This window comes from Mauremys reevesii, linkage group 24 (assembly GCF_016161935.1).
Source record: "Mauremys reevesii isolate NIE-2019 linkage group 24, ASM1616193v1, whole genome shotgun sequence".
NCBI classification, from domain to species: Eukaryota; Metazoa; Chordata; order Testudines; family Geoemydidae; genus Mauremys; species Mauremys reevesii.
Window position 1 is genome coordinate 1,523,482 of NC_052646.1, and position 23,361 is coordinate 1,546,842.

The 23,361-nt window shown below is 45.0% G+C and overlaps 1 protein-coding gene and 1 long non-coding RNA gene across 4 annotated transcripts in view; one reads left to right on the forward strand and one right to left on the reverse strand.

The window, feature by feature from the left end:
* Window positions 1-23,361, forward strand: part of GATAD2B (GATA zinc finger domain containing 2B) — a 74,632-nt gene that overhangs the window by 40,169 nt on the left and 11,102 nt on the right. For all 3 annotated transcript variants that reach the window (XR_005591120.1, XM_039513562.1, XM_039513560.1), the window contains 5 exons: window positions 7,945-8,274; window positions 16,313-16,442; window positions 16,708-16,839; window positions 17,199-17,330; window positions 20,194-20,364. Coding sequence is in view for 2 of the 3 variants with exons in the window: in XM_039513560.1 (XP_039369494.1) it covers window positions 7,945-8,274; window positions 16,313-16,442; window positions 16,708-16,839; window positions 17,199-17,330; window positions 20,194-20,364 (895 nt within the window). In the remaining variant the exon portion in view is untranslated. The remainder of the gene's footprint in view (window positions 1-7,944; window positions 8,275-16,312; window positions 16,443-16,707; window positions 16,840-17,198; window positions 17,331-20,193; window positions 20,365-23,361) is intronic.
* LOC120390725 lies at window positions 3,592-23,215 on the reverse strand. Its single transcript, XR_005591121.1, has 3 exons — window positions 23,072-23,215; window positions 19,819-19,899; window positions 3,592-4,379 (listed from the first exon to the last, which is right to left on the reverse strand). It is a non-coding gene; the product is annotated as an uncharacterized LOC120390725 (long non-coding RNA).

Here is a 23,361-nt window from a genome sequence, read left to right on the forward strand (position 1 = left end):
TGCAGGTTCAGGGGCTGCTATGGAGGCATATTTGCTACTCAGCTTCCTGGATTCCCCGGTGATCTCTCTGGAATTCAGGGAGATTACTGATGAACCCAGGAAGCTGAATAGCACATACCGCCTCCTCAGCTGCCCTGGAAACTGCATGGAGCATAATAAAGCAAAAACTTCTCTCCTTGCCCCAAACCCTGCAACCAGGGATTCGGCAGCTGTGGCCTTCCCAGCCCATTATACCCACCACCCATGGTTACTAGTGACTGTTGTATTTATGCCACCCACCATTCCCTCTGCATTGGAGTTTTGTGTTTCGGCACTCTGCAGACGTGGGAGAAGGAACTGAAGTTGCTGTTTATTATTTGTACTATCGCAGCACCTTGGAGCTCCATTCAGAGCCCAGGACCCCATTGTGCCAAACATTGTACAAACAGAAGAAAGAGTCCTTGCCCCAAAGAGCTTACAGTCTAAGCGTGACAGGTGACAACAGATGGATGCTGACTCATGAGGGAGTATAAGGAAACACATATGGCCAGCATGGTAGGCTGTAGTCTCAGCACACTAGAAGCCTAATCGTTGTCAATGCTTTTGTAGGCCTCACGGCAAAGGGGAGTTTTAAGGAGTGTTTTGAGGAGCATAATGAATTAACTTGGCAAAAGTTTACAGGGAGCGTGTCCCAGGCACAAGGGGCAGCATGGGAGAAAACACACAGGTACTTGTTGGAAAATTTAACAAGTGGGCAACAAATGCTTTCATCCTGGGCCAACTGGAGTCTACCTTTTGTTACCTGGACGAGATGGTTGGTAGGGATAAGTCACGAAGGGCCTCGAAAGTGAAAATAACTTAGTTTGATATGATAGAAGGTAGAGCCAGTGAAGAGAGGGTGACATAGTCCAAGTGATGGGCTTTGAAAATGACTTTTGCAGCAGTGTTCTGCAAGGACGTCAGTGGGGCAAGATTCCATTTGTCAAGGCCAGAAAGAAGAACGTTGCAGTGATTGAGATGTGCGATGATGAGTTTTAGCTGTGTGGATGGATGGGGAGGCCATGTTTCAGAAATGTTAGCAGAAGGAATCTGCAAGACTTCGATGCAACCTGGATGTGAGGTCCTAAAGAGAAGTCCGAGTCAAAGATACACTCAAGTTACAAGCCTGAGTAATAGGCAGGCTGGTGGTGGTGTCCACTGTGATCGAAAAATGAGGTAGCGGGGCGAGCTTTGGGAGGAGAGATTAAAGAGCTCTGATTTAGCCACATTGAGCTTCAGCTGATGGCCAGACATCCATGAGGAGGTGTCAGAGACAGGCTAAGATTTCTGTTTGGACAGACAGGTCTGGAGTAGAGAGGTAGAACCATCAGCATAGAGATGGTAGTTGAGTTCGTATTTGCGGATAAGATTGACAAGATAAGTGAAGAGGGAGAAAAGGGCACCTAGGAAGTGGGTGGGGGTGCACACCCTTATGTACATGGAGCCAACAAAATGCTCCTGGTATGATGTGATACCTAGCACAAGAGTGCCACCGCTCTCTCAGTGGACACAGCTTTTCTGAACAGTTTTGCAGCTCAGCACTAGAGATGCTGAATCTGGTCAGTGTGAATGCCCAGACGCAACTCTGGAAGAACAGTTACTAGTAGGAAGAGGTTACTTACCTTCTCCAATCCAGTAGACTGAACTGACAGGGGCCTCTAAGATGCCAAACAAACATAGCTGATGAGTTTAAATTAAAGTCTGGCAGCTTTAACAAATAACCTTTCTTTTATTTTTTGTTTAAAAGGCTTTTACACTTCAGAAAGTGCAATCCTAGAATAGGTAGGTCTTGGTTGTTGGTAAATACAACAGCGTTATTCTGTGTCACGCTCATAAAATCACTGGAAAATGGAGATACTTCAGGTGCAGACAAAGATTATTGCATCCCTTCCTGAAAAAAAGCAGCTACCATGGAAAAATACTGGAACAGAGTGAAAATCTGCCAGTGTGAATGATGGGCTTGTTGCCCTTCTGCAGTCCAGGACAAGACCATTGTATCTTCAGGAGGCCTAAATCTCCTTTATGCACTCTGGTATTGTTTTATTTTTCTGCTTGCCAGCAAATATTATAACTGCATTTGTCTTAGTGCCAGGTCATGCGACATGAAAGATCTTTGTGCATGAAGCAGTGCAAGGCTTTTGAGTACCAAGATATAATTCAGTGAAATTGCATTAGATTGCTTATCACTTAAGGTGGCATCTGTTTTTTCCTGGGGGGGTGGGGGAGGTTGTTTTTTAACACAGTGGTGCTTCTTGTTTATATATCAAACTGGAACACATTTAATATGCAAGATAATGGCCTTCTCTTCAGAAAGAGAATCTGCACTATGCCTTTCCTCCTGGCCGGGATGTGCTGTACCCAGTGAGGTTTGGTGTGGAACTTCAGACATTCTGAAGCAAATAGTGAGGACTGCCATTCAGTGATACTGAGTGTGAAGGAAGTTAGGAGGAAATTTTCTTCATACCCATTGTACCCTGTGCCAGCCTTTGCCAGGTATATAGCCCTCTTAGTCAGCCTCCCAAGAGCATTAAAACTAGGAAAGTTGTGCTGAAGTCCTCTCGTGCAGCCTTAACTGCAGCTGTGCATTCTCCAAGCAGCTGGAGCGGTGCTGGTACTCGGGGTGCGATGAGTTTTTGTGTCTGCATGTGGTGTCATGTGACTCACCTAGACTTAAAGAATTATTTTCTTTCTCTGAAGTGACCCCAAGTTAAATCAGGGATCTGCCTTTCACACCTCTCCCAAAGCCTGTTCTTTGCTTGTCTGTGCTTGCCTTTCTGTATTTGGTTACCGTATACATTAATGCTCTGGCAGCGAAGCCCAGTTACAGACTGGGGAGACTTCTGGTGGTCACCTTTAGTAAGAGAACTTGCCTTAGCTGGCTGGCTGGACTTTTTATATTGCAGTGGAAATTTCCACGTTTCCCTTGCTGTGTAAAGTGGTTGTACCGCTTTAACAGAACACTACTGCTATGGCATAGCTGATACACCTCTACCCCGATAGAACACAACCCGATATAACAACCCGGTAAAGCAGCGGGGAGCCCTGGGCCCTTTAAAGCACCACCCGAGCCCTGCTGCTTAATCACATTATATCCGAATTCGTGTGGCACCCCGGGCCCTTTAAATCCCCACCTGAGTCCTGCTGCCGGAACTCCGGCGGTGATTTAAAGGGACTGGGGCTCCCCACAGCAGCTGGAGCCCCGGGCCCTTTAAATCACTGCCAGGGAAGCTGGTCCAGTCCGGCATGGCGTGCCGGACCGAACCCGATATAACGCAGTCTCGCCTATAAGGCGGTGAGATTTTTTGGCTCCTGAGGACCGCGTTATATCGGGATAGAGATATACCTCTGCACTCATATCACGGCATTGTGTTGATGCTCTAGTCTAGTTCAGCTTGTATTGGGTTCTACTTTAAAGGCATGTAATTGAGGGATGTATAAAGGAGTCAAAACAACTTATTCCTGGCAGAAATTTAGCTTTCAAGACTTCAGCCCATGAGTGAGTTACTTTAAAATCACAAACAGTCCTACCTCGTTCCCCCTTTCAAGGTGGAGTTCATGTATATGAGCTTGGTGCATATTGGCCATGTTTCAGGGCTCATAGAGTACAAAAACTAGTCTGATTTTTTAAAAAGGGAAAACGGGAAAGAGATGAGTTCTTCTTTTCTATGGCTTAAAAACAGCACTGTTTGATGTCAAAGTCTAGGCTGGCAATCCAACTAGTTGTCAGGTGACACAAACTGGGTGGAGCATATCAAGATACAATCATTTTAGGACACTACTTGACCAGATGTTCTATAGTTTGAAGTTCGTTTCTCCAATCACAAATAGCATTGTCTGTCCCCATGTATGGAGGAGCTAGGTGCATCTGCCCTGTGATACACAGATGCAGTTCAAAGTGGACCGTAGTTTCCATGGGACTGAGAAGCCACAGGATTCTTTAGTTGGGTCCTTAATGAGGTGTTTGTTTGGGACATTAGCGACCTTTCATCTTGATGATTGGGGAAGAACCCTGAGTCTTCAAGCTCTTGCACTGCAAAGGAACAAGATTTTTCTAGATTTCAGTCAGAATCTTGGTATGTTATTTAGGGCTTCATGTATTGGAAGATCGTTGTTCCCTCAAATCCGATGGGACTCAAAGGATTCTCATGTTGCAGCAGATTTGTTGTGTGTGGATGTGTCGGTACAGAAAGCCACAATTGTCGTGTTTTTACTGTGCCTGTAGTGATCTGCATGGTGGTGGGAAGTCCAGAAGTGACATGTCGAGCTGTGTGACCAGACAGGTGAGCAGTATTCTGTGGTAGAGTAGACAAGGCCAGTGAAGATTTCTATAGAGTTTTTGCATCAGCTTTCCGCGTTGTTTTCTGTTGGTAGAGATTAGTTAACATTTAGTCTGGAGTTCCTACCCAGCTGCCTTGGTGCTGCATTATAGATTGCATTTAAATCATTTGGATCATAACTGGCAAATGCCAAGGAGCTTCAAATCGCAGGTTCTTTGGTCACAAACGTGCACTTAGGTACAGAGGAGAAGTATAAATTCAGGGACACACCTTCCACTGACTCTTATTGTTGTGTTGTGACATTTTGCTAAACCCCTTGATAGTTTGTGCTTAGTTGGGCTTATTCTGCTGTGTTGTCCTACATGCTGCTACTCAAGTGTTCATGTAGAAAAGCCATTGAAATAGACTGCCAGCATCTTCGTTGTGCCATCATGACTTTTTGACTTAAACATAGGAGGTATTTTGAGGATGCGTGAACATTTTAATATATTTTGTTAGTTTAAGTAGATTCTCCTCTGTAACTTGAATTTCTTCCAAACCACTTTTTGAATGGTGAAGATCCTGTTAGAAGAACTAACCTTTCTCTGAGTGACCATAGGAGACTGACCTCCTTTCCAAAAGGAGTTTTGTTGGCTTGTGTAGTGAGCTTTTTGTCAGGCCTAAGGGATAACAGATTACAGCCAATTTCATGTTTTGTTCCTGTTTGCACCAGGGGATATGGCTGATTTTAAATCATGATTAAAATCAGGGGTTTAAACCACTTTGATTTGAATCAAACAGGAAACTTTGATTTAAATCGTGTTTGTTTTTTTAATTTGTACATTTTAGTTCTTTTCCTGAAGAAAGGTTGGTTCTCATTAGGTGGTAACCATTAAAACATGTTTGCAGCTAAGTACAGCCTTTACATTAACTTTGGTGCTACTTTTTGCTAACATGAGGATACAGTATCTAAATACATTTATTTAAGCAATTATATAGCTTAACTTACATTATTCAGATTCTAACATAAAAATTAAGAAATTGGTGAATGATGCATTTCTTAAATGCACAAAAACAGTATTTTATTTTTTTAGTAAATAAAACTACCTTAAGTGTTGCATACTTGAACTTTTTGATAAACTTTTTTCTTATCAAAACATGCTGCATTTAAAACTAACTGCTTCATTTTAAAAAGAAGTATTATCTGTAGTTAATGATTGTTTCTGGTAACCATGTCCTTCAAGAGAATGGAACTAATGGATCTCAACTTCTCACACCTAGTTTCTACTGTAGATTGAAAGAGAAAAACAAGCTTTTTCAACTTCCATTGTTTTCTTAACTTTGAATGAAATGGTCATTGAACTGAACTAGGAGAATAAACTGAAACGGAGGCTGTGGCTCCACTATAGAGCTTACAGTTGTGCATCGAGGATGCAGCTGCGCTGCTCTAGCACTGCTAGTGCAGATGCTCTAAGCCAACAGGAGAGAGCTCTCCCATTGACTTTTTATTCCAGCCCCCACAAATGGCGGTAACTATGTTGGTGGGAGAAGCTGTCCTGCCAACATAATGCTCTACACACCGGAGCTTAGGTCGATGTAATTTGCGTCGATCCAGGGAGTGGCTTATTCACCCCCCTGAGTGACATAACTTACACCGACATATGCTGTGGCATGTACATAGCAGAAGAAAATCATTCTCTCTGCACCTGCAGAAGAAGCTACTGCTGCCGAAAGCTGCTTTAGCACTTCAGAAAACTGTGGTTCCAGGTGCTTAGCCACTGACTTCCACCAGATCAGTGGGTTGAATTTCTTTTGAAACTTTGCATCTTTCATGTATTGCTTAATATCTTTGTGTTTTAATTTAAATTATTTTAATAGATTATAGCAGGTTTAGGCCTTAATACAGGTTGTCCTTTTTAAACTTTAATAGGTTACGTTTTGAAAAGTAAACCTGTAATTTAAAATTTTAATACATTGATTTAAATAATTATCCACTCTGATTTCACTGCATGGGGTTTTGCACCTCGAGTGCATGGGGTTTTGCACCTCGAGTCTGGAGCAGAAGAAGTTGAAGGGTGTGGGTGGGAATGGTCTTGTATTAACCTTTTTTGATAAGATGCAGCATTGTCACTGTAAGTGCATCACATTGTTTACAGACTGACAGGGTAACTTAACGAAAGCAGCTGACTACAGAAAAATGACACTTTACAGAAGACTTTATTCTTTAAAGAGAAAACACTTGCTCCCCTGTCTCTGACCTGATGACTTGAAATACTTTTTGCTTGGTTTGAGAGTCTTTTTTCAAAGACTAAAGGCCCCACCCTCATCCAGCACACCACCTTCCCATGGTGCTCCAGTGCAAACGCCTGACATCCTGCTGTTCTCCACCCTACCTCTGGGCAACAAGAACAGCCTTAAGCGACCCCAGTACATTACGAGGGAGTGTGGTGGAACTCAGTGACCTGCATGGAGGGGCCAAGAGGGACAACCACCCTGCTGACCCAGACCCCTCTCCCAGTTGGCTTCTGAAGGGAAAGCACAAGAGAGAGAAACCCTTAGTGCATCTACAAAATGAGAATGGGATGGAACACTAACCTTATTAAAACTTTTGTATGCACAAATGAAAATGGTCAAACTTCTGAATGTAATGGTGCTTTAATAGAGCCTTGGGCCTCCATGCTTAGAGCTAGTCTTTCATGGGCTTGGCACAAGGCTGCTATTCTGTGTCTCTGCCATGGCCTATTGATTGTGGGAGCATAGCAGGATGCACCTCAATCCCTGCCCCTCATGACCTGTGCACAGACCCCCACATGGGTTGGAACCATTTGATACCTCTGTGAATAGGTGTAAACAAACATAGCCCATAGACAGTATGCACCTGCTCCAGGGACCTGCTGGGCTTTGGGAGGGGCGCAGCAGTCTGGAGGTAGACCATGCAATACTGGCAGGGGGTATGCTGTGCACCCTGGACCGGGCACCCTGTGTGCATGCAATTCCAGCAAGTCAGGTTGCCATGGGGCAGTTCTCTAGTCTAGACAAGGGTTCTGGCTTTTGTTACCAAACACATTATTTTTGCAAAGAAAACAGGCTTCTTAGGACAGCCAAGCCCAAGTATCTCTTGGAGGAAGTGGTTGAACCTCCCCTGTAATCTGTCTGAATGGTTTTCATGTATTATCCTGCTGGTTCAGATCTCAGCCTTGTCCCCTTGCAGCTCCATTCCCTGTTCTTGGGCCCCCTTGTGCTGGAGCTCTCCCCTACCCCCTGTATTCTGTTGGGTACATTCCAGCCCATAGCACTTAGGGAAAATCCAGTCATGGTTGGTGAGGCTGGGAACAAAAGCACCCTGAGCTGTGTCTATGGGTTAATTTGCCCAGCTGAGCAGGAGGCCGGCCATCTGTGTGCCATGTCAGTGGGGCACCAGTGCCCCGTAGAGTGGCTGGGCGCAGTGGTTGGCACTAGAGTTCGGGGGAGGAAGGACACAATAAGGCAAGGGGAAGAATGCTAGTGATTGCACCAGAGCTTGGGCGTTCCCAGGTTATCAGACTGCAAAGAGCCTCTGTGGTCCGAGCGCAACAGTCTCCTAACTCCACACGTGAGACTCTTAATTGGCTGCTTTTTCTCCCCGTTGCCCTGATACTGACTCTGCTTTTATGCCAATCTCTCTCCCTAGGATGGACAGAATGACTGAAGATGCACTGCGCCTGAACCTCTTAAAAAGGAGCTTGGACCAAGCGGACGACCGGGAGGATGTCCTAGCAAAGAGGTTGAAAATGGAAGGGCACGAGGCCATGGAGCGCCTGAAGATGCTGGCGCTGCTGAAGAGGAAGGATCTTTCTGGCCTCGAGGTGCCCCACGAGCTCCCAGTGAAGCAGGACGGTGTTAAAGTCTATGAAGAGAAGCTGAATGGGAGCCTGAGGCCCCATGCAGATGGCAGGACTGCAGGGCGGCCGGGCAAGGAGAACATCAATGATGAGCCAGTGGACATGAGCGCAAGGAGAAGGTAGGCCACTGAACAACTGGAGTTTCAGTTACATCTCAGCACAGACTCTTGTTGACCTTCTGTTCAGCCAGATAGGAAGTCCACAGTCATGGGAATTAGAGCAGCATTTAGTGGGGCTGCCTTGGGATCTTCCATGGCATCTGAATGTCCCTGGCGGGCTCAGCTAAGAGGAACAGTTGCTGTGCTTCCCAGCAGAGGTTCTCTGGGAACATGGACAGTGTTCTCCCACTGACAAGAAGCCTACCCATTATTTTTGCTGTCCAAACCACCTCCCTTCAACATGCAAGTGGATTTTGTTCCTTTACCAATAAATTTGTGTATCGTATATAAACTACAGCAGTAATGTGGTGGCTGGGCAGATGCCTGTCTGTGTATTTAAAAAACAATCCCACTCCATTTAGTCTTCATTAGCTCCTACAAAAGTGACAACTAAAATCCTCTATTTAGCTGAAGGTGAAGTATGGTATAAGTGCGCAGATAATCAATCTTGACCCTAACCGTGGAGAAACTGATGACTCCAGGAGTAAGAAGGTAATTGTTTTCTTAGCAGAGTCTAAGGGCTTGTCTACACTACCGTGTGGGGTCGATCTAAGATGCATAACTTCAGCTATGTGAATAGCATAGCTATTACTTAGATCTATTTACCGCAGTGAAGACACCGCAGTAAGTTGACAGCTGACGCTCTTCCGTTGACTCCGCTTGCGCTTCTCGTTCTGGTGGAGTACCAGAGTCGATGGGATAAGTCGACTCCCACTGGATTGATAGCTCCCTGCCAATCCGACGGGTAGTGTAGACAAGCCCTTAGTCTTTTCACATGCGGTTGATCAGTGGCTGGTGAGTTGCGTCCATTTTCAGGAGGAGGATTTGGTGCCTCTTGCAGCATGTACTCGCCTCCTGTGCACATGCGCAGTGCCTGCCTACTTGGTTTGCTGCAGCTGGGCTCCAGTTGTCGAATTCTCTTCAGGCATCCCCTGAGGGTGGCTGCTTGGTGGTGAATATTAAGGAAGCTTGAGATAGCATAGTCACATGTGAGTGAACTTGTGAACTAGGAGAGGCAGTAGCACCATACTGCAAATATCCCCTTTATTTCTTGGGGGGGTTATGGAGGGGAAGTGTTAATGGGTCTGATTTTCTGTTATGGTTTGGATGCTCAGTTAACTCACTGTGTGACAAGAGTGGCCAAGAAACTGAATAGGAGATTCTTATTTTAAAGAGTCAGTGCTCAGACCTTCGGAGGGAGTGGGTTTGAAGTTTTAACCTGATAGTCCACTTAAAGGGTGTTCTTTGCTTTCTCTGACCCTTAACTCTGAACTCATTTTGGACCTTGTGCAGATTGCTGCTGCTGGTCTAACAAATCTACTGCTGGGTATAGATGTCTTGTAGTTTAAAAATAAAATAAATTGGTATGGTGCGCAGAAGGGCCTTGGTTTGCGTCCAGAAACCGGTTGTTAGTGACTTGGAATGAAACTTCTTTGAAAGAGGCGGTGCTCCTAAAAGCCAAATTCCTTCCACTTCAAGAACTGTAACCTGTTATGCTAGCAGCTTTCTCCATGTCCTTATGGGCTAGCTAGATTTGAATCTCCTGGTTGGCAGAATAGTTCTTTGCTCATGGACTAGCAGAGTGGCTTCTTTAATGGAACTGTTTTGCATATAACAGCAGGCAGGAAAAATTCCTCCTAATGGTTCTTTTAACAATAAAGACGCCTTATTTGGTGATGGGATGCTTTCTGGCCAGTGCTTTGTTCTTCTCAGTCCGAGTTAAAAGCAACTGGATTGTGATTCAGCAAAACCCTAACCGTCTGTCTTAGTTACTGTTTTCCAAGTATTTTTGTATTAGTGAGTTTTTTGGCTGAAAAGTAATCTCCGGATTTAAGGAGGACTCCTTGGTTCTTCGAAATAGCTGGTGTGCTGGGGTGGGAGGTTTTACATGTGTTCTGGGTCCCCTCCTTGCTGTTACAGTAGGTGGGTGATGCTAATGTATTGTGTTCTACACAAATTAATGCTTTTAGACACTCGCTTATCTGTCAAATTCTGACTTGCAACAAGTTATGGGTGGTGAGTAGGCCTGAGACACCAGTAGCAGGAGGGAGAGTCTTTCTAATGTACATTTGCCTGGATTATTTCGTTTTGGCTAACAATAATCCATCGTATGTTTTCCAGCTATTTAGTTGCCTCTGCTGTTGATTTTGTTTCCTTTATCACAAAGAAACGCATTTGGGCACAAGTGGAAACATTGTATCCATCAGTGTAAAGTCTTGGTAATCATTATTAGGGATGTAAATATCGTTTTAATAGTTTAAACGATTCTCTTTTTAAGTTGTATCCTTTAACTGGTTAAAGGGAGAAGGGTCCCAGGTACCTAGTTTGTCCTGATGAGGCCTCTGCAGACGCTCCAGGCCACCTCAGCACCAGCTTCCCTTCACTGACCAGCGGGCTGTCCACCTCTGCAGCCAAACCCCTTCCGCTGGCACAAGGGGAGGCTGGGGACTACATTTACCTCCCGACGGGGCCCGCAGTCCCTACCCGCCCCCATGGCCTAAACGCTCCTCCTGCGAAGCCTTCAGAGCCAGCCAGGACTGGGATCGGCTGGCCTGGGGCAGGAGAACCAATTTGAGACCCACACATGGGGTTAACTGTTAGGGTGGCTTAACAGTAAGACTAATACCAGTTAACGGTTTAATATTTTACATCCTTCATTGTTACAGAAATATTTTAATGTACAAGAAACACTTTTGATGGAGCCAGAGGTCTCCCGTTGCTTAAACTCTTACTTGGAGGTTCTGCTTCAGGAGTGTCGTCGCAATCCCACTAATTCTTTGGAGAATTGTCTGATCTAAGGAGTGAGCCTTGCAGACCCTGGGCTTGGCCTGATCTGTGGCACAAGCTAGTTCTACAGCCCCTCTGGTCTGTGAAGTTGCCATTAGCTCGTCAGGTCCTCAAGGTTCATATTGTTGATCATTTGGGGGAGAGACTGCATGGCCCAATGGACAGGGACCCAGGAATGGGGAGTTCCCATCTCAGCTCTGACTGATTTGCCCTGCAGCCATGGACAACTCATTTAGTTTGTGGCACATGGATAACATTTAGCCACCTTACCATGGTGACAAGATTAGTGTTAAAGCTCAATATAGATGCACAGTGTACTGGGAATAATAGCAGCTCTATATGATGCATTATCATAGGCTACTAACTTGTGTATTCCTGTCTCTTCCTCATGCAAGGACCAGTGGGTCAGTCTGTGACAGAGTGGAGGCCTGGCATGGTTAGGGGATTGTTCTCTCCTTCGGAGTCCCCGTTTTGAGTTTTCAGTTGTCATGGTGGGGAGGGGAGAGGAAGTTGAATTTGAGATTAGTTGGCCAAGTGCTAGAATTGAACCAAACCAGACATAACCACACACTATGTAGGGATGGCATTGTCTCTTTAAGAAGTTTCTACCAATGATGTGTGTTCCCAGAAGAGGTTGGCGTGGAAGATAACCATAAAGAAAGACACTGGCTTCAAAAGTAAACACTGATGAATCAAACAGAACCAGTCCTAAAGAAGAGGGGAGAAAATATTCCAAAAATTTCAAGCATAACTTAGGAAAAAACCCTCTGTAGTAATAGAAATATGTCTGCTATTCCATTTCCCTGTCCTGTTGCAAAGACCAAGGTCTGGCTTGGGAAGGCCTGCTTCCTCCACCTCCACCTCTGCCTGTCTCTTGCGTGCCCAATGCTGCTTCTCTTCCAGTGGCTTTGTTACAATTCTGCTCTTGCCTTGACAAAAGTAAATAAAACAGTCCTGACATATTTACCGGTTCTGGCTTTGACACTGATTTTTGTCAATGGAATGTAAATAAAATGCACCAGCCACATCTGAACGCTTGTCCAAAATAATTGCAAGAAATTATATCAGTCATCTGAATTTAGGAAAATCTCAAAGGAGCCAAAATATGTTGCTTTTTAATCAGTTGGAGTGTGCCTGTGTGGAAAGTGGAGGCCAAAGGTATGAAGAGTTTAAACCCTCCTGGAGCAAGCAAAGCAACTATAGTTACCAAGAAAAGACTGCAGGAACGATGAGGAAAGCAGCAATCTGTTGTGACAAATGGATGTTTTGAGCACTCCTTTTAACAGAGATTCATTCTGCACCTGAACACCAGACCACCTGAGATGTCTGAGGGCTAGTCTAGCTATGAACTCTCACTGAAATAACAAAAGGTGTGAATTAAAATCGGTTTATAATGGTACAAAGTCTGCGTGGGGATATCTGTTACTGACTTAAGCCCCTTCATTCCAAAATAAGAGCATTCTCACAGACTTGCATCAAAAGACTTAAACTGGTTTTAGGTAAAGTGGTGCAACTCTGTGTGTAGATCAGCCCTGATGGTCAAGAGCCAGGAACAGGCCACACTGAAAAGTGAGAACTAGCTTAGATATTGGCTATTGGTAGGTACTTAATAATAAAGAGTTGAGATGCCTCTTATTTTTAGCCTCAGACATCCCATATATGCAAAAAAAGCCTCCCAATCACAAATAGATCAGCTAAGGGCTTATTTAAATTAAATTTACACCCTACCTTAATCCAAATGAACTTTGTGTGTGGACGTTCTCATTCCAGAATGAGTGTGCCTTGTTCTGCTTTAGTTTAATCTACTTTCACAGAGTGTGTTTATAAAAAAGCAGGAGAAACACCAAGAGAAGGAAGCACCAGACAGCAACAGAAACACGGGGAGCCTGGTGCTGAGAGAGAGACCTTTTGGTCCAGGTGCTGGCTGAAAGGCATGGAGATAGTTGCTTTCCTCACATCTCCCATTTCAAAGTAGATTATGCTTAAATGGAACAAGGCACTCTTATACCAGAATAAAAGCATCCACACTTGGAGCCAAGAACGGCCAGACTGGGTCAGCCCAAAGGTCCATCTAGCCCAGTATCCTGTCTTCTGACAGTGGCCGATGCCAGGTGCTTCAGTAGCTCTGTGTGGAGGGAAGCCCAATAATGTGGCAATAGGTGTGTTTGGAAGCTGGTGGCACTTTGCAGCAAAGTTCCAGTCCACACAAACAGAGATGTGTTACCCATAACTCCTGCCTCGGAGACTACTTCAGATGTGTCAAAGAGCAGCTACCTCAGTTGGCTAAATGTGAAACCCTGGGTCTAGAGTCATCTGTCTGGAAGAGATCGCAGCCACCATATGCCTCTAGGAGGTGCTGGGCCCGATTCACTAATTGTGCTAATAAGGCAGACGGTAATAAGCCAAACTAATAAGGCAAGTTGAAATTGTCAGTTGAGTTGTCACAAACAAGGAATCCTAGCTCCAAGGTGCACCCCAGAGATCCCACCAATAGATGAGTCACAAATAGGCCAGCTGCAGTAGGCCTGAGGGTGCTGCTCAAAACATAAGGCACAGCAGATTGCTGCAGCAAGCCAGACCAGATCTCCGTGCAGTGTGTGCACAGTATGCAAGATTTTGAACATCGAAAGACTCATTTTTAACTAAGGGATGTGGCTGAGTGCATAGTAACATGGAGCCGAATCGTCACAAAGGCATCCTGCCTCTTGTTCTGTGAAGCCTTCAAGCTGCAGTGACCCCAGAGTCCTGCGTCTGCCTGTGGTACCAGTTTGTACTGTAACTACTCAAGCTGGTAATACTTGGCCTTGACATCGTGCTTACTGTCTTCCACGCCCTCTGTTCCAGATGGGGGAACTGAGGCAAAGAAATATCTTTGTAAGGCCATAAAGAGAGTGTTGGGATTCTGATCAAGAGCTCCAGGATTCTGGTCCTGTGATTGTCACATTGTCTCGTTATACTGGGATAGGGATTTTGTTCTTTTGAGCATCCTGTATGTTGTACAGTGTCGTACTCATATGAGGCTGTAAGCATGTAATGACCCACAAAGAGGGTATTGATTGCCATAATGATTTTAGAGTCCTTAAGATCTTACATAGTAATGTCCCAGTGCTGGCAATATCAGCAAATTGCTTATATGGCTCTGGTTTTGATTTTTAGGGAGCAGGCAGTTGGAGCATTTCTCTAGATGTACAGCCATCCATGAGCTGTCAATCAAAACTTTAGTTTGTAATTTAACATACTGGATTTCTGATCAGTAGGACGGCAGTGGATGCAAGAGCCCATCTCCATGGTACTTGGCAATTGGCTTTTATCTCGGTCACAGCGAGTGATGAGCTTGTCTTTTGGTAACCGATCACACTGAGACACAGCCTGCACTGTAGCAAATGCTGGCCTCCTTACTTAGGTTGGCAGGAATTGCCAAGTTGTGCAGAAGTGAGACTAGAATGCAACTCTTGCAGCATCTCCGCAATGGCTCAAAGGGAAAGCAGGACTGACCTTAAGTCAGTCCATTTCAGTAATTTGGGGATAAAAGCTTTGAGGGTTATGCCCCAATTCTTTTACACAGTCAGGAGATAGCTGTGTTCCCCTCCTTCCACAGAACCTCTTCGGTTTCCTGGATGCCTGAATCGCTCTCTTCTGGGGATTGTACCACTTGCCTCTGACGACAATCTCTGGTGCATATTTTTCTTTTCATGCTCTCTTCCTCCCTATTGTCTGACACCCACCCACCCCTCGTTCCCTCCTGACCTTTGCCCTTTTGCCATTTTACTCTCCCGTGGTTATACACCAGCAGAGATTCTCTCATCTAAGACGAGTACCACATCTTACGATCCCCTGACTGGACGTTGTGCTTGTGCTGTAGGGGATAAAAATCCAGTAGTGTGGAAGATGCATAACAAATGGTGATGGACAACAAAGCTTTCCCAGTCTCGCTGGTGGCCAGAAGGTGATAGCAGCAGGGAGCTGCATAGGCCAAAACCACCATCTGACAGCAGAGCCTGTGCAAACAGCTGCAGCCAGTTGTGCAGAGCTAGTTGTGCAGTCAGAGGTTGAGAGTGCCCTGTTCTAATGCTGTCAAGGTGCCTCTTAGCTGCATGGAGTTGCCAGTGACACCTGGGAATCTGAGGCTGAATCAATGTTCTGATCTGACTTCTAAAGCATTTGTCTTTTAATCTGTGTGTAACGGCCCCTTTGAGCCTAATGTCCTGTCTGAAATCAAAGGCTACAGAGCAGTCAGGCCTAGGAATTAATTTTGGTTTAACCTAATGCCGTTTTCTGGGTTTCACCAGCTAAATTTCAGCTAATCTGCATCCCCACCTCAGTCATAGCAGTGGATTCAAACTGAAGTCCTGAGAGTTGTCAGTCTGCCACTCAGTGCTAGAGGATCTTCCCCCAGGCAAGCTTTCACTAGTTAGCATCTTGACCCTCGTGGCGTTTTTGCAAGCCTCCCCAAGCTCCATTACATTAAATCGGTGACACTGAAGGGGTTTTATTGTAACCACCTTATTCCAAATGATGTCACAATGAATGTAACGTCTCGGTTACCACAGGATTATAGCATTGATTTCCTAGCGACAGGCTTCTGTAGCTGCTCTTCCTTTCTGTTGTTGGGTCTGTTGACTGGGCGGAATATTTCTGTGTAGCTTTTCCCTTATGGCCTTTTTCAAACAGATGTGTACGAATATAGGTTTGGGGTATTTACATGTGTCTTAAATTTTGAGCACTCTCCCCTTTATCATTTCAAGCATCACGTGAGTAGCAGTGACTTTTTCAGGATGTCTGCATAACAGCAGGCAAAGATGTCTGGAGTTGTGCTTGCCTATGCCCCCTTAATTGGTATCCAGGGCCTCAGCACCTAATCGCTTGTCATTTCCCTGTTTGGTTAATATTTAGTTCCTTATTAACAACATGTACAAGTCTGTCTCAGACATGGGCTAGTGTGTTAACCTTGTCCCTAGAGAAACCTGCTAGTGAAGAAAGCATTTGGAGTGAATCTTTTTATCTTCAGTGTGAATGTTTGTGAGCAGAAAGTCGTCTTTTTCCTTTTGGAAGCCAACAGTTTATGCTGCTTCACGAGTGCGGCTATAAGGAGAAGTGTAAAACTCGAATTGTTCCGTTCGGTGTGAGGGGGTTATACTGGTCACGGATTTCTAAATGTCTCTGTTTGGAACAGCATTGCAGTTCAACTGTCTTATTTCCCTCTGTTGTGCAGTGACCAGGACAGGGGTCGATTGACCCCCTCACCAGATATAATTGTCCTTTCCGATAATGAGGCATCAAGTCCACGTTCCAGCTCTCGAATGGAAGAAAGACTTAAGGCAGCAAATCTTGAAATGTTTAAGGTAAGGAGCATCCAATCTGCTCACTGAGAAACTGGAGTATGGTGACCCCCGGGAATGGGGGCACACGCTCTTGGAGGGTTGGGAGCTGCAGGGGAATAGCGGGCAGTACAGTGACATTGTTGATAATGCTCTAGCGCACCCCAAGAATCCTCCTTGGTTCAGGTTTAATACAGCACAAAATTACTGTTTGAGGGCCAGGTCGCTAACGATCTCTTGCTACCAAAGAGTAACCATGTAAGTCCTGAGTGATTCTCTGTCTCTGCAGGGTAAAGGCATAGAGGAGCGCCAGCAGCTTATCAAACAACTCCGGGATGAGCTGCGACTGGAAGAGGCCAGGCTGGTGTTGCTGAAGAAGCTGAGGCAAAGTCAACTGCAAAAGGAGAATGTTGTACAGAAGGTGAAGTTCTGGGAGATGAGTGGGTGCATGGAATTGTGTGTTCAGTCAGGCTTGTAGGAGCCCATTTGGTGGTACATCTTAAGGCCAAATAGGTCTCTTGGGATGATACTCGCGTTAGAGTTAACCCCTTATTTCACATGGGCTTCCCTGTAGGTGCCTGTTCCAGAGCCTGGGCAATATCTGTTTCTTGTGATGAAACCAGCTCATTGTCCTTGAGAACAGCAAAAGATAAATCTAGGTAGCACTCAAGCGTTAGCATCTGATTGATCATACTCAGGCTTGGTCCAGGATCAGTCCATTTGTGCATTTCCTCTCATAAGTGCTCCACAGTGATGCCAGTGTGTTCTCTCTCAATCTAGACTCCAGTTGTGCAGAATGCTGCATCTATTGTTCAGCCATCTCCTGCCCATGTGGGACAGCAGGGACTGTCCAAGCTTCCCTCCAGGCCTGGAGCCCAGGGGGTTGAGCCTCAGAATTTGAGAACATTACAGGTAAGCATCATTGAGACGACACTCTGCTGTCAGTGACATCAGAGACTTTCTATGTGCAGTATTAAAATCAGGTTCACCACAATGCTTCCTCAAAAATTCTTCTTTGCAAATAATTTCTAAACGTATTGCAAATGAGATGGCTTTTCCAATAAATAAATGTTGGCACTTCTGAGCCCCGTGAATAGAACTACCTTTGTTCTTTGTGTGTGATCAAAAATGCAGATGCAGTGATCACTGTCAGACCAGATAGACACTGCCATCTAGTCTATCTTGTGTTCTGTATGGGACAGTTTATTGAAAGAGGCTCTGGAAGATAATTTTTCTATTCTGCATGATTAAGATTTCTAGTGTACCCTGTGTCCCTGGCAGATTTTCCCCTCTCTAGTGTTGCAGTGCTACGAATGGGTTATTCCGGCTGTTAACCTCCCGTTTCAAAGCTGGATGCTTTTCCATAAAGTGGTATGTGGTTTAATAGCACAAATTGTTTTGGGGTCCTGTGGGGTGAAAGGGCTAGCACAGTGCAAGATGTGGATGATGATGATGGTACTGAGGAAGGCTGTGTTTGGTCACCGCTTGGTATCACATACTGAGCAGCAAGTGACTGAGATATGAGTTGCAGGGTTACTGAAAGAAATCCACCAGCGTGTGTTTAGCAGCAAGGATGGCTGCTATCAGTGGAACTAGGTGCTGAGACAATGCAGTGTGCCTGGGGAAAGTGGGTGAAGGAAAACAAACAAAACATCACACTGGAATAGCTGTTTCCCAAAGAAGGTAAATATAGACCGAGCTGGATGCTGTTTAACAAAGATACCTTCATGTATGCTCACTGGAAAAATGCTAATCCTAGATGTCACACACTGTTTAGTGTTATGGAGATAAACGAAAAGCCAACAGTATGAGCTCACTAGAACAAGGACTCTGAGTGTGCGTGTGTGGAGCAGGATGTTTACACTGACAAGCGATATGGATTTTTTTCTTGGCATTTCACCCGGCTCTGCTGTAGGGCCCAGTGCTCTCCTGCCATCTTGAAGAACTCCCACCAGAAATGTGTCTCTCTTCACTAGCAGATAACTTCAGCTTAACCCCCTCTGCTTTGGCTGTCATGTGCACTCTCCGGCACAGATTACACAGCCACTCCTTTTTTTGTGAAGCAGAGCAATATGTAGTGATGAACACTGCTTAAAAATCTAGACAGGCCCCTGGTAGCCAGATCAAAACATCTGCTACAAAACATGCCTCCAACAGAGTTCTACAGTAACTATAAAATCTAAAAACGCCTGCAGATCAGCCTCCTGAATTACCCCTTGCCTCCCTCCCACGTCTGCTGCGGGCTGGTGTTCCCTTCCCTGGGGGAATCTGCACAACAGTCAGTTGAGTTAACTCTGTCCAATCCATCTACCGTAGAATCTTGCTAGTTGGCCCTGACTGACATGGCCCATTCTCAGACTAAGTGACTGTGTGCAGTGGAAACAGCAAGGCTAGTACATTACAATGTGCCTCATCTAGTCATTGGACAAGCAGTGTTTTCCCTTACAGTCAGCTGCGTTTACAATATATTCCATAGTATAGAGGGAAGTCTCAGGAATGTAACCTCACAGCAACGCTCCGTGGCTGTGAGGTGGCGAGAGAGTCCACATTATGTGTCACGGGGTGCCTGGATTAGAGGTTCAGCTGTTTTTACTGCCTGTAGCTTTCTCGCCTGCTATCACTGAGGTTTCAGTCTAAATCTCACTGATAAGTTTCTCCTCCTGTTAGCCATCCCCTTGTGTTTATGGCATTTGTTTCCCTGCTATGGTAACGATTCTGGGGTCAAGCCTATTGTGACTTCACAGCGGGATCAGGCTGGTAAAGGAAATGGGCTTTAAGGAAAGAGGAAGCACATTGTTTGCACGTTTTGTGGAGGTTTTTCTTATTTGTGAAATGAGAAGGTTGTGGAACAGTAGCCTTGTTAGGGATGAGGCACTCCAATTTTTAAATCTACCTCTTTTTCAAAATGAGAAATCCATCCCTTTAATAAACATCCCTCCTCCTGTCTGAACATTGCCATGGCTCCCAGAAATGTAGAGAACTCTGAACCTTGCACATGAACTCATCTGGGAAGCTAGTTGCTGACCTGCTATGGTTCACCCCATGCCAAGGGTTTGTTAGTGGGTTTGGTAGCATGGGTCGATGGACTAGGATATTTTTTCTGAACTCTTCCTCCCCCCCACCCCACAAAAAATTCTATTGGACATTATTTTACTGTAATGACGTCACAGACAAAAATCCTTCAGCACTAGTCAGAGAAATCCTGTTTGCTATAACTGTTTTAACCATTGTGGAGTTGACTCTGAAACTTGAATATAGTAGCCTCCATGTAGCTGGCAAACTACCTACTTTTTTTCCTTCAACTTGCAGTTTTGCACATGGATTAGACCATCTCAGTCAATTAATTGCAGAGGCAGGTAGATGAAGACAGACTGAACAATTGGTTTCATAGGAAACTTACGTTTCTGGGATGTGAAACTTCTGAGACCGTCCACCAGAGCTAGATAATGCAGATCCAGTTTCCAGAGAGCATTGCTTGATTCTGGGGAAGTAGCAACTGAGATTAGATCCTTAATCTCCTGTTCTTGTTGCAGTTGAAATCCCAGTCTCTCTACCTGAGAGGCTAGTGCTTTAATTTTATAGCAGACCTTGCTCCAGTCAAAATCAAACCAGGTTATGTAAAATACACAAAGCGATTAAAGGGAAAGTTGGATTAATTGATTATTGAGAGAGAAGTTAATTTGAGTTAATGTTTACACCCATTTATATTTTACATATTCTGTTAAAAATCCCAGTTTGCCTGATGTCCTTTTTTTTTTTCTTTCCCCCCGGACAGGGTCACAGTGTCATTAGGTCTGCCACAAACACGACCCTTCCCCATATGCTTATGTCACAGCGTGTGATTGCTCCGAACCCCGCCCAGTTACAAGGGCAGCGCGTTCCTCCTAAACCTGGCCTCATCCGCACTACAACTCCAAGCATGAATCCAGCCATCAACTACCAGCCGGTAAGTTACCTCTTACTTCTGCTTAAAATTGGATTCAGTATGGTGGAGATGATAAGGGAAATGCCAGCTAGGTTTTTTTATGCACTTGAATGACTCAAAACGCCTGTAGGAGAGCAGAGCTTAGGGGGAAGCCACTAGATGGAAATACATCTAAAGCACAGACAAAGGCATAAACCCTTAACCTGGGTGAGAAGTGGAAGGGTAAATAAAAAAACAACCATACTGGGTCAGACCAATGGTCCATCAGGCTACTGGGCTAGTCTTCCAACAGTGGCCAGAGCCAGATGCTTCAGAGGGAGTGAACAGAATAGGGTCGTTATCGAGTGATCCATCCCCTGTTGTCCAGTCCCAGCTTCTGCCAGACAGGGGTTGCAGGATACCTGGGTATTGCGTCCCTGACGCTTTGCTAATAGCCATTGTTAGATGAATTCATGGAGGATACATCCGACTCTTTTTTTGAACCCAGTTACACTTTTGGCCTTCTCAACATCCCCTGGCAATGAGTTCCACAGGTTGACTGTGCGTTGGGTGAAGAAATACTTTTTGTTGAATTTAAATCTGCTGCCTATTTATTTCTTTGGGTGACCCCTAGTTCTTGTGTTATGTGAAGGGATAAATAACACTTCCCTCTTCACTTTCCCCACACCAGTCATGATTTTATAGACCTCTATCATATCCCCCCTTAGTATTTTCTCTTCCCAGATGAACAGTCCCAATCTTCTTAATCTCTGCTCATATGGAAGCTATTCCATACCCCTAAGCATTTTTGTTGGCTTTCTCGGCACCTTTTTCCAATTCTAATATATCTTTTCTGGTCGCCCCAACTCAAAATTGCAGGCAGTATTCAAAGTGGGGGTGTGCCATAGATTTATATAGTGGCATTATGATATTTTCTGACTTGCTATCTATCCCTTTCCCAATGGTTCCTAACATTTAGCTTTGACTATCGCTGCACATTTAGTGGATGTTTTCAGAGAACTAGCGACAACAACTACAAGATCTTTTTTGAGTGGTAACAGCTAATGTAGATCCCATCATTGTGTATGTAGAGTTTGGTTTGTTTTCCAGCGTGCATTATTTTGCATTTATCAACATGGAGTTTCATCTACTTTTTGTTGCCCAGTCACCCAGTTTTAACTCTGCCCAGTCAGCTTTGGAATTAACTATGTTGTTCTGTATTGTCTGAAAGCTTTGCCACTTCACTGTTCACCCCTTTTTCCAGATAATTTATGAACAGCACTGGTCTCAGTACAGATCCTTGGGGAACACCACTATTTTCCTCTCTCCATTGTGAAAACTGACCACTTATTCCTGTTTCCTATTTTTTAACCCGGGGTCCCCAATGCGGTGCCCGCGGGCGCCATGGCGCCTGCCGGGGCATCTGCGTGCGCCCACGTACTGGCCGGTGGACAAGCATTCGCCGAAAAGCGGCGTCATCAAGAGGCGTCGCCACTGAAAGTGTGCTGATTTTCGGCAGCGACGCTTTTGATATTACTGCTTCTCGGCGGATGCTTGTCCACCAGCCATAGTCCTCTGTGGCTCGTCGTCCGGCACCTGCCCCATGGAAAAGGTTGGGTACCACTGTTTTAACCAGTTACTGATCCAGGAGAGGACCTTACCTCATATCTCATGATTGCATACTTTGGTGAGAGACCTTGTCAAAGGCTTTCTGAAAGTCCAAGTTCACTATAACCACTGGATCTCTCTTGTCCACATGTTTGATGCCCTCAAAGAATTCTAGTAGATTGGTGTGGCATGAGTTCCCTTTACTGAACCTGTGTTGACTCTTCCCCAACAAATTGTGTTCATCTGTGTGTCTAATTCTGTTTTTTACTATATTTTCAACCTAATTGCCTGGTATTGAAGTTTGGTTCCTCGGCATGTAATTGCCAGGATCACCTCTGGAACCATTTTTAAAAGTTGTTACGTTGGCTGTCCTCCAGTCATCTGGTACCGAGGTTGATTTAAGCGATAGGTTACATACCACTGTTAGTAGTTTTGCAATTTTATGTTTGAGTTCCTTCAGAGCTCCTGGGGGATACCACCTGGTCCTGGTGACTTACCGCTGCTTAATTGATCAGTTTGTTACAAGTCTTTCTGTACTGACACCTCACTCTGGGACAGTTTCTCAGATTCGTCACCTAAAAAGTATAGCTTGGGGGTGGGGTTCTCCTTCACAGCCTCAACTGGGAAACTTTCTATAATGGGACTGCTGGCTACAGAAGGCTTTGATCCTACAGGTGGGGTCCACACCAGAGCAAGTCTAATTGTGATACACATGGAAGGAGGATGTTGTGGATCTGTCAGCTGGGGCAATTTTGTCTCTTGTGAATAAGTTGTAGCTGCTGACAGGAGCAAGAACCATCATCCATACAAGATTTAAAGAATGTAACAAATCAAATGATCAGAGGACTGATATAGGGCAGTCTAGGTATCTACCCTTCCTTTCAAAGAGAAAGGAAGAGCCTGAAGATCACAGAATATTCCTTGCAGTTTGAGGGCAAGAAATTTACAGCCATCATTTATCCTAGATCAGGATATACAGGGGCTGCATCTGGAAATCAGACCACTAGGGCTGAGAGTGGATAAAGAGGGTACAGCGTGGTACTTTCCTAGGGCTGGAGTGGACCTCAAGACCACACTAGATACGCCCTTGCAGTTTGACAGTGAACCATTGGTAACTGAGTTCAGCCAGTAGTGTACCTACCTTCTGGTCATTTCATCTAGACGCTGCTTTGGTAGTTTGCTTATGAGAGTGTCATGTGGGACTGTCAAAAGCCTGACTAGAATCAAGGCTTTACTGTCATCTAAAGATCTAGAAAAAGGGCTTCTGGTGCCAACTCCATCACAGAAGTTGGAGAAACCAGATGCTCACATTGCTTGTTGGGCATGGTCGTCACTTCAGCACAATGGCCTTGCTTATTGTGACTCAGATGCTGGCCTGATGTGTTCGTTTCAAGTCACAGGCAATGTCTTCTGGACCGGTGAATGATTTGG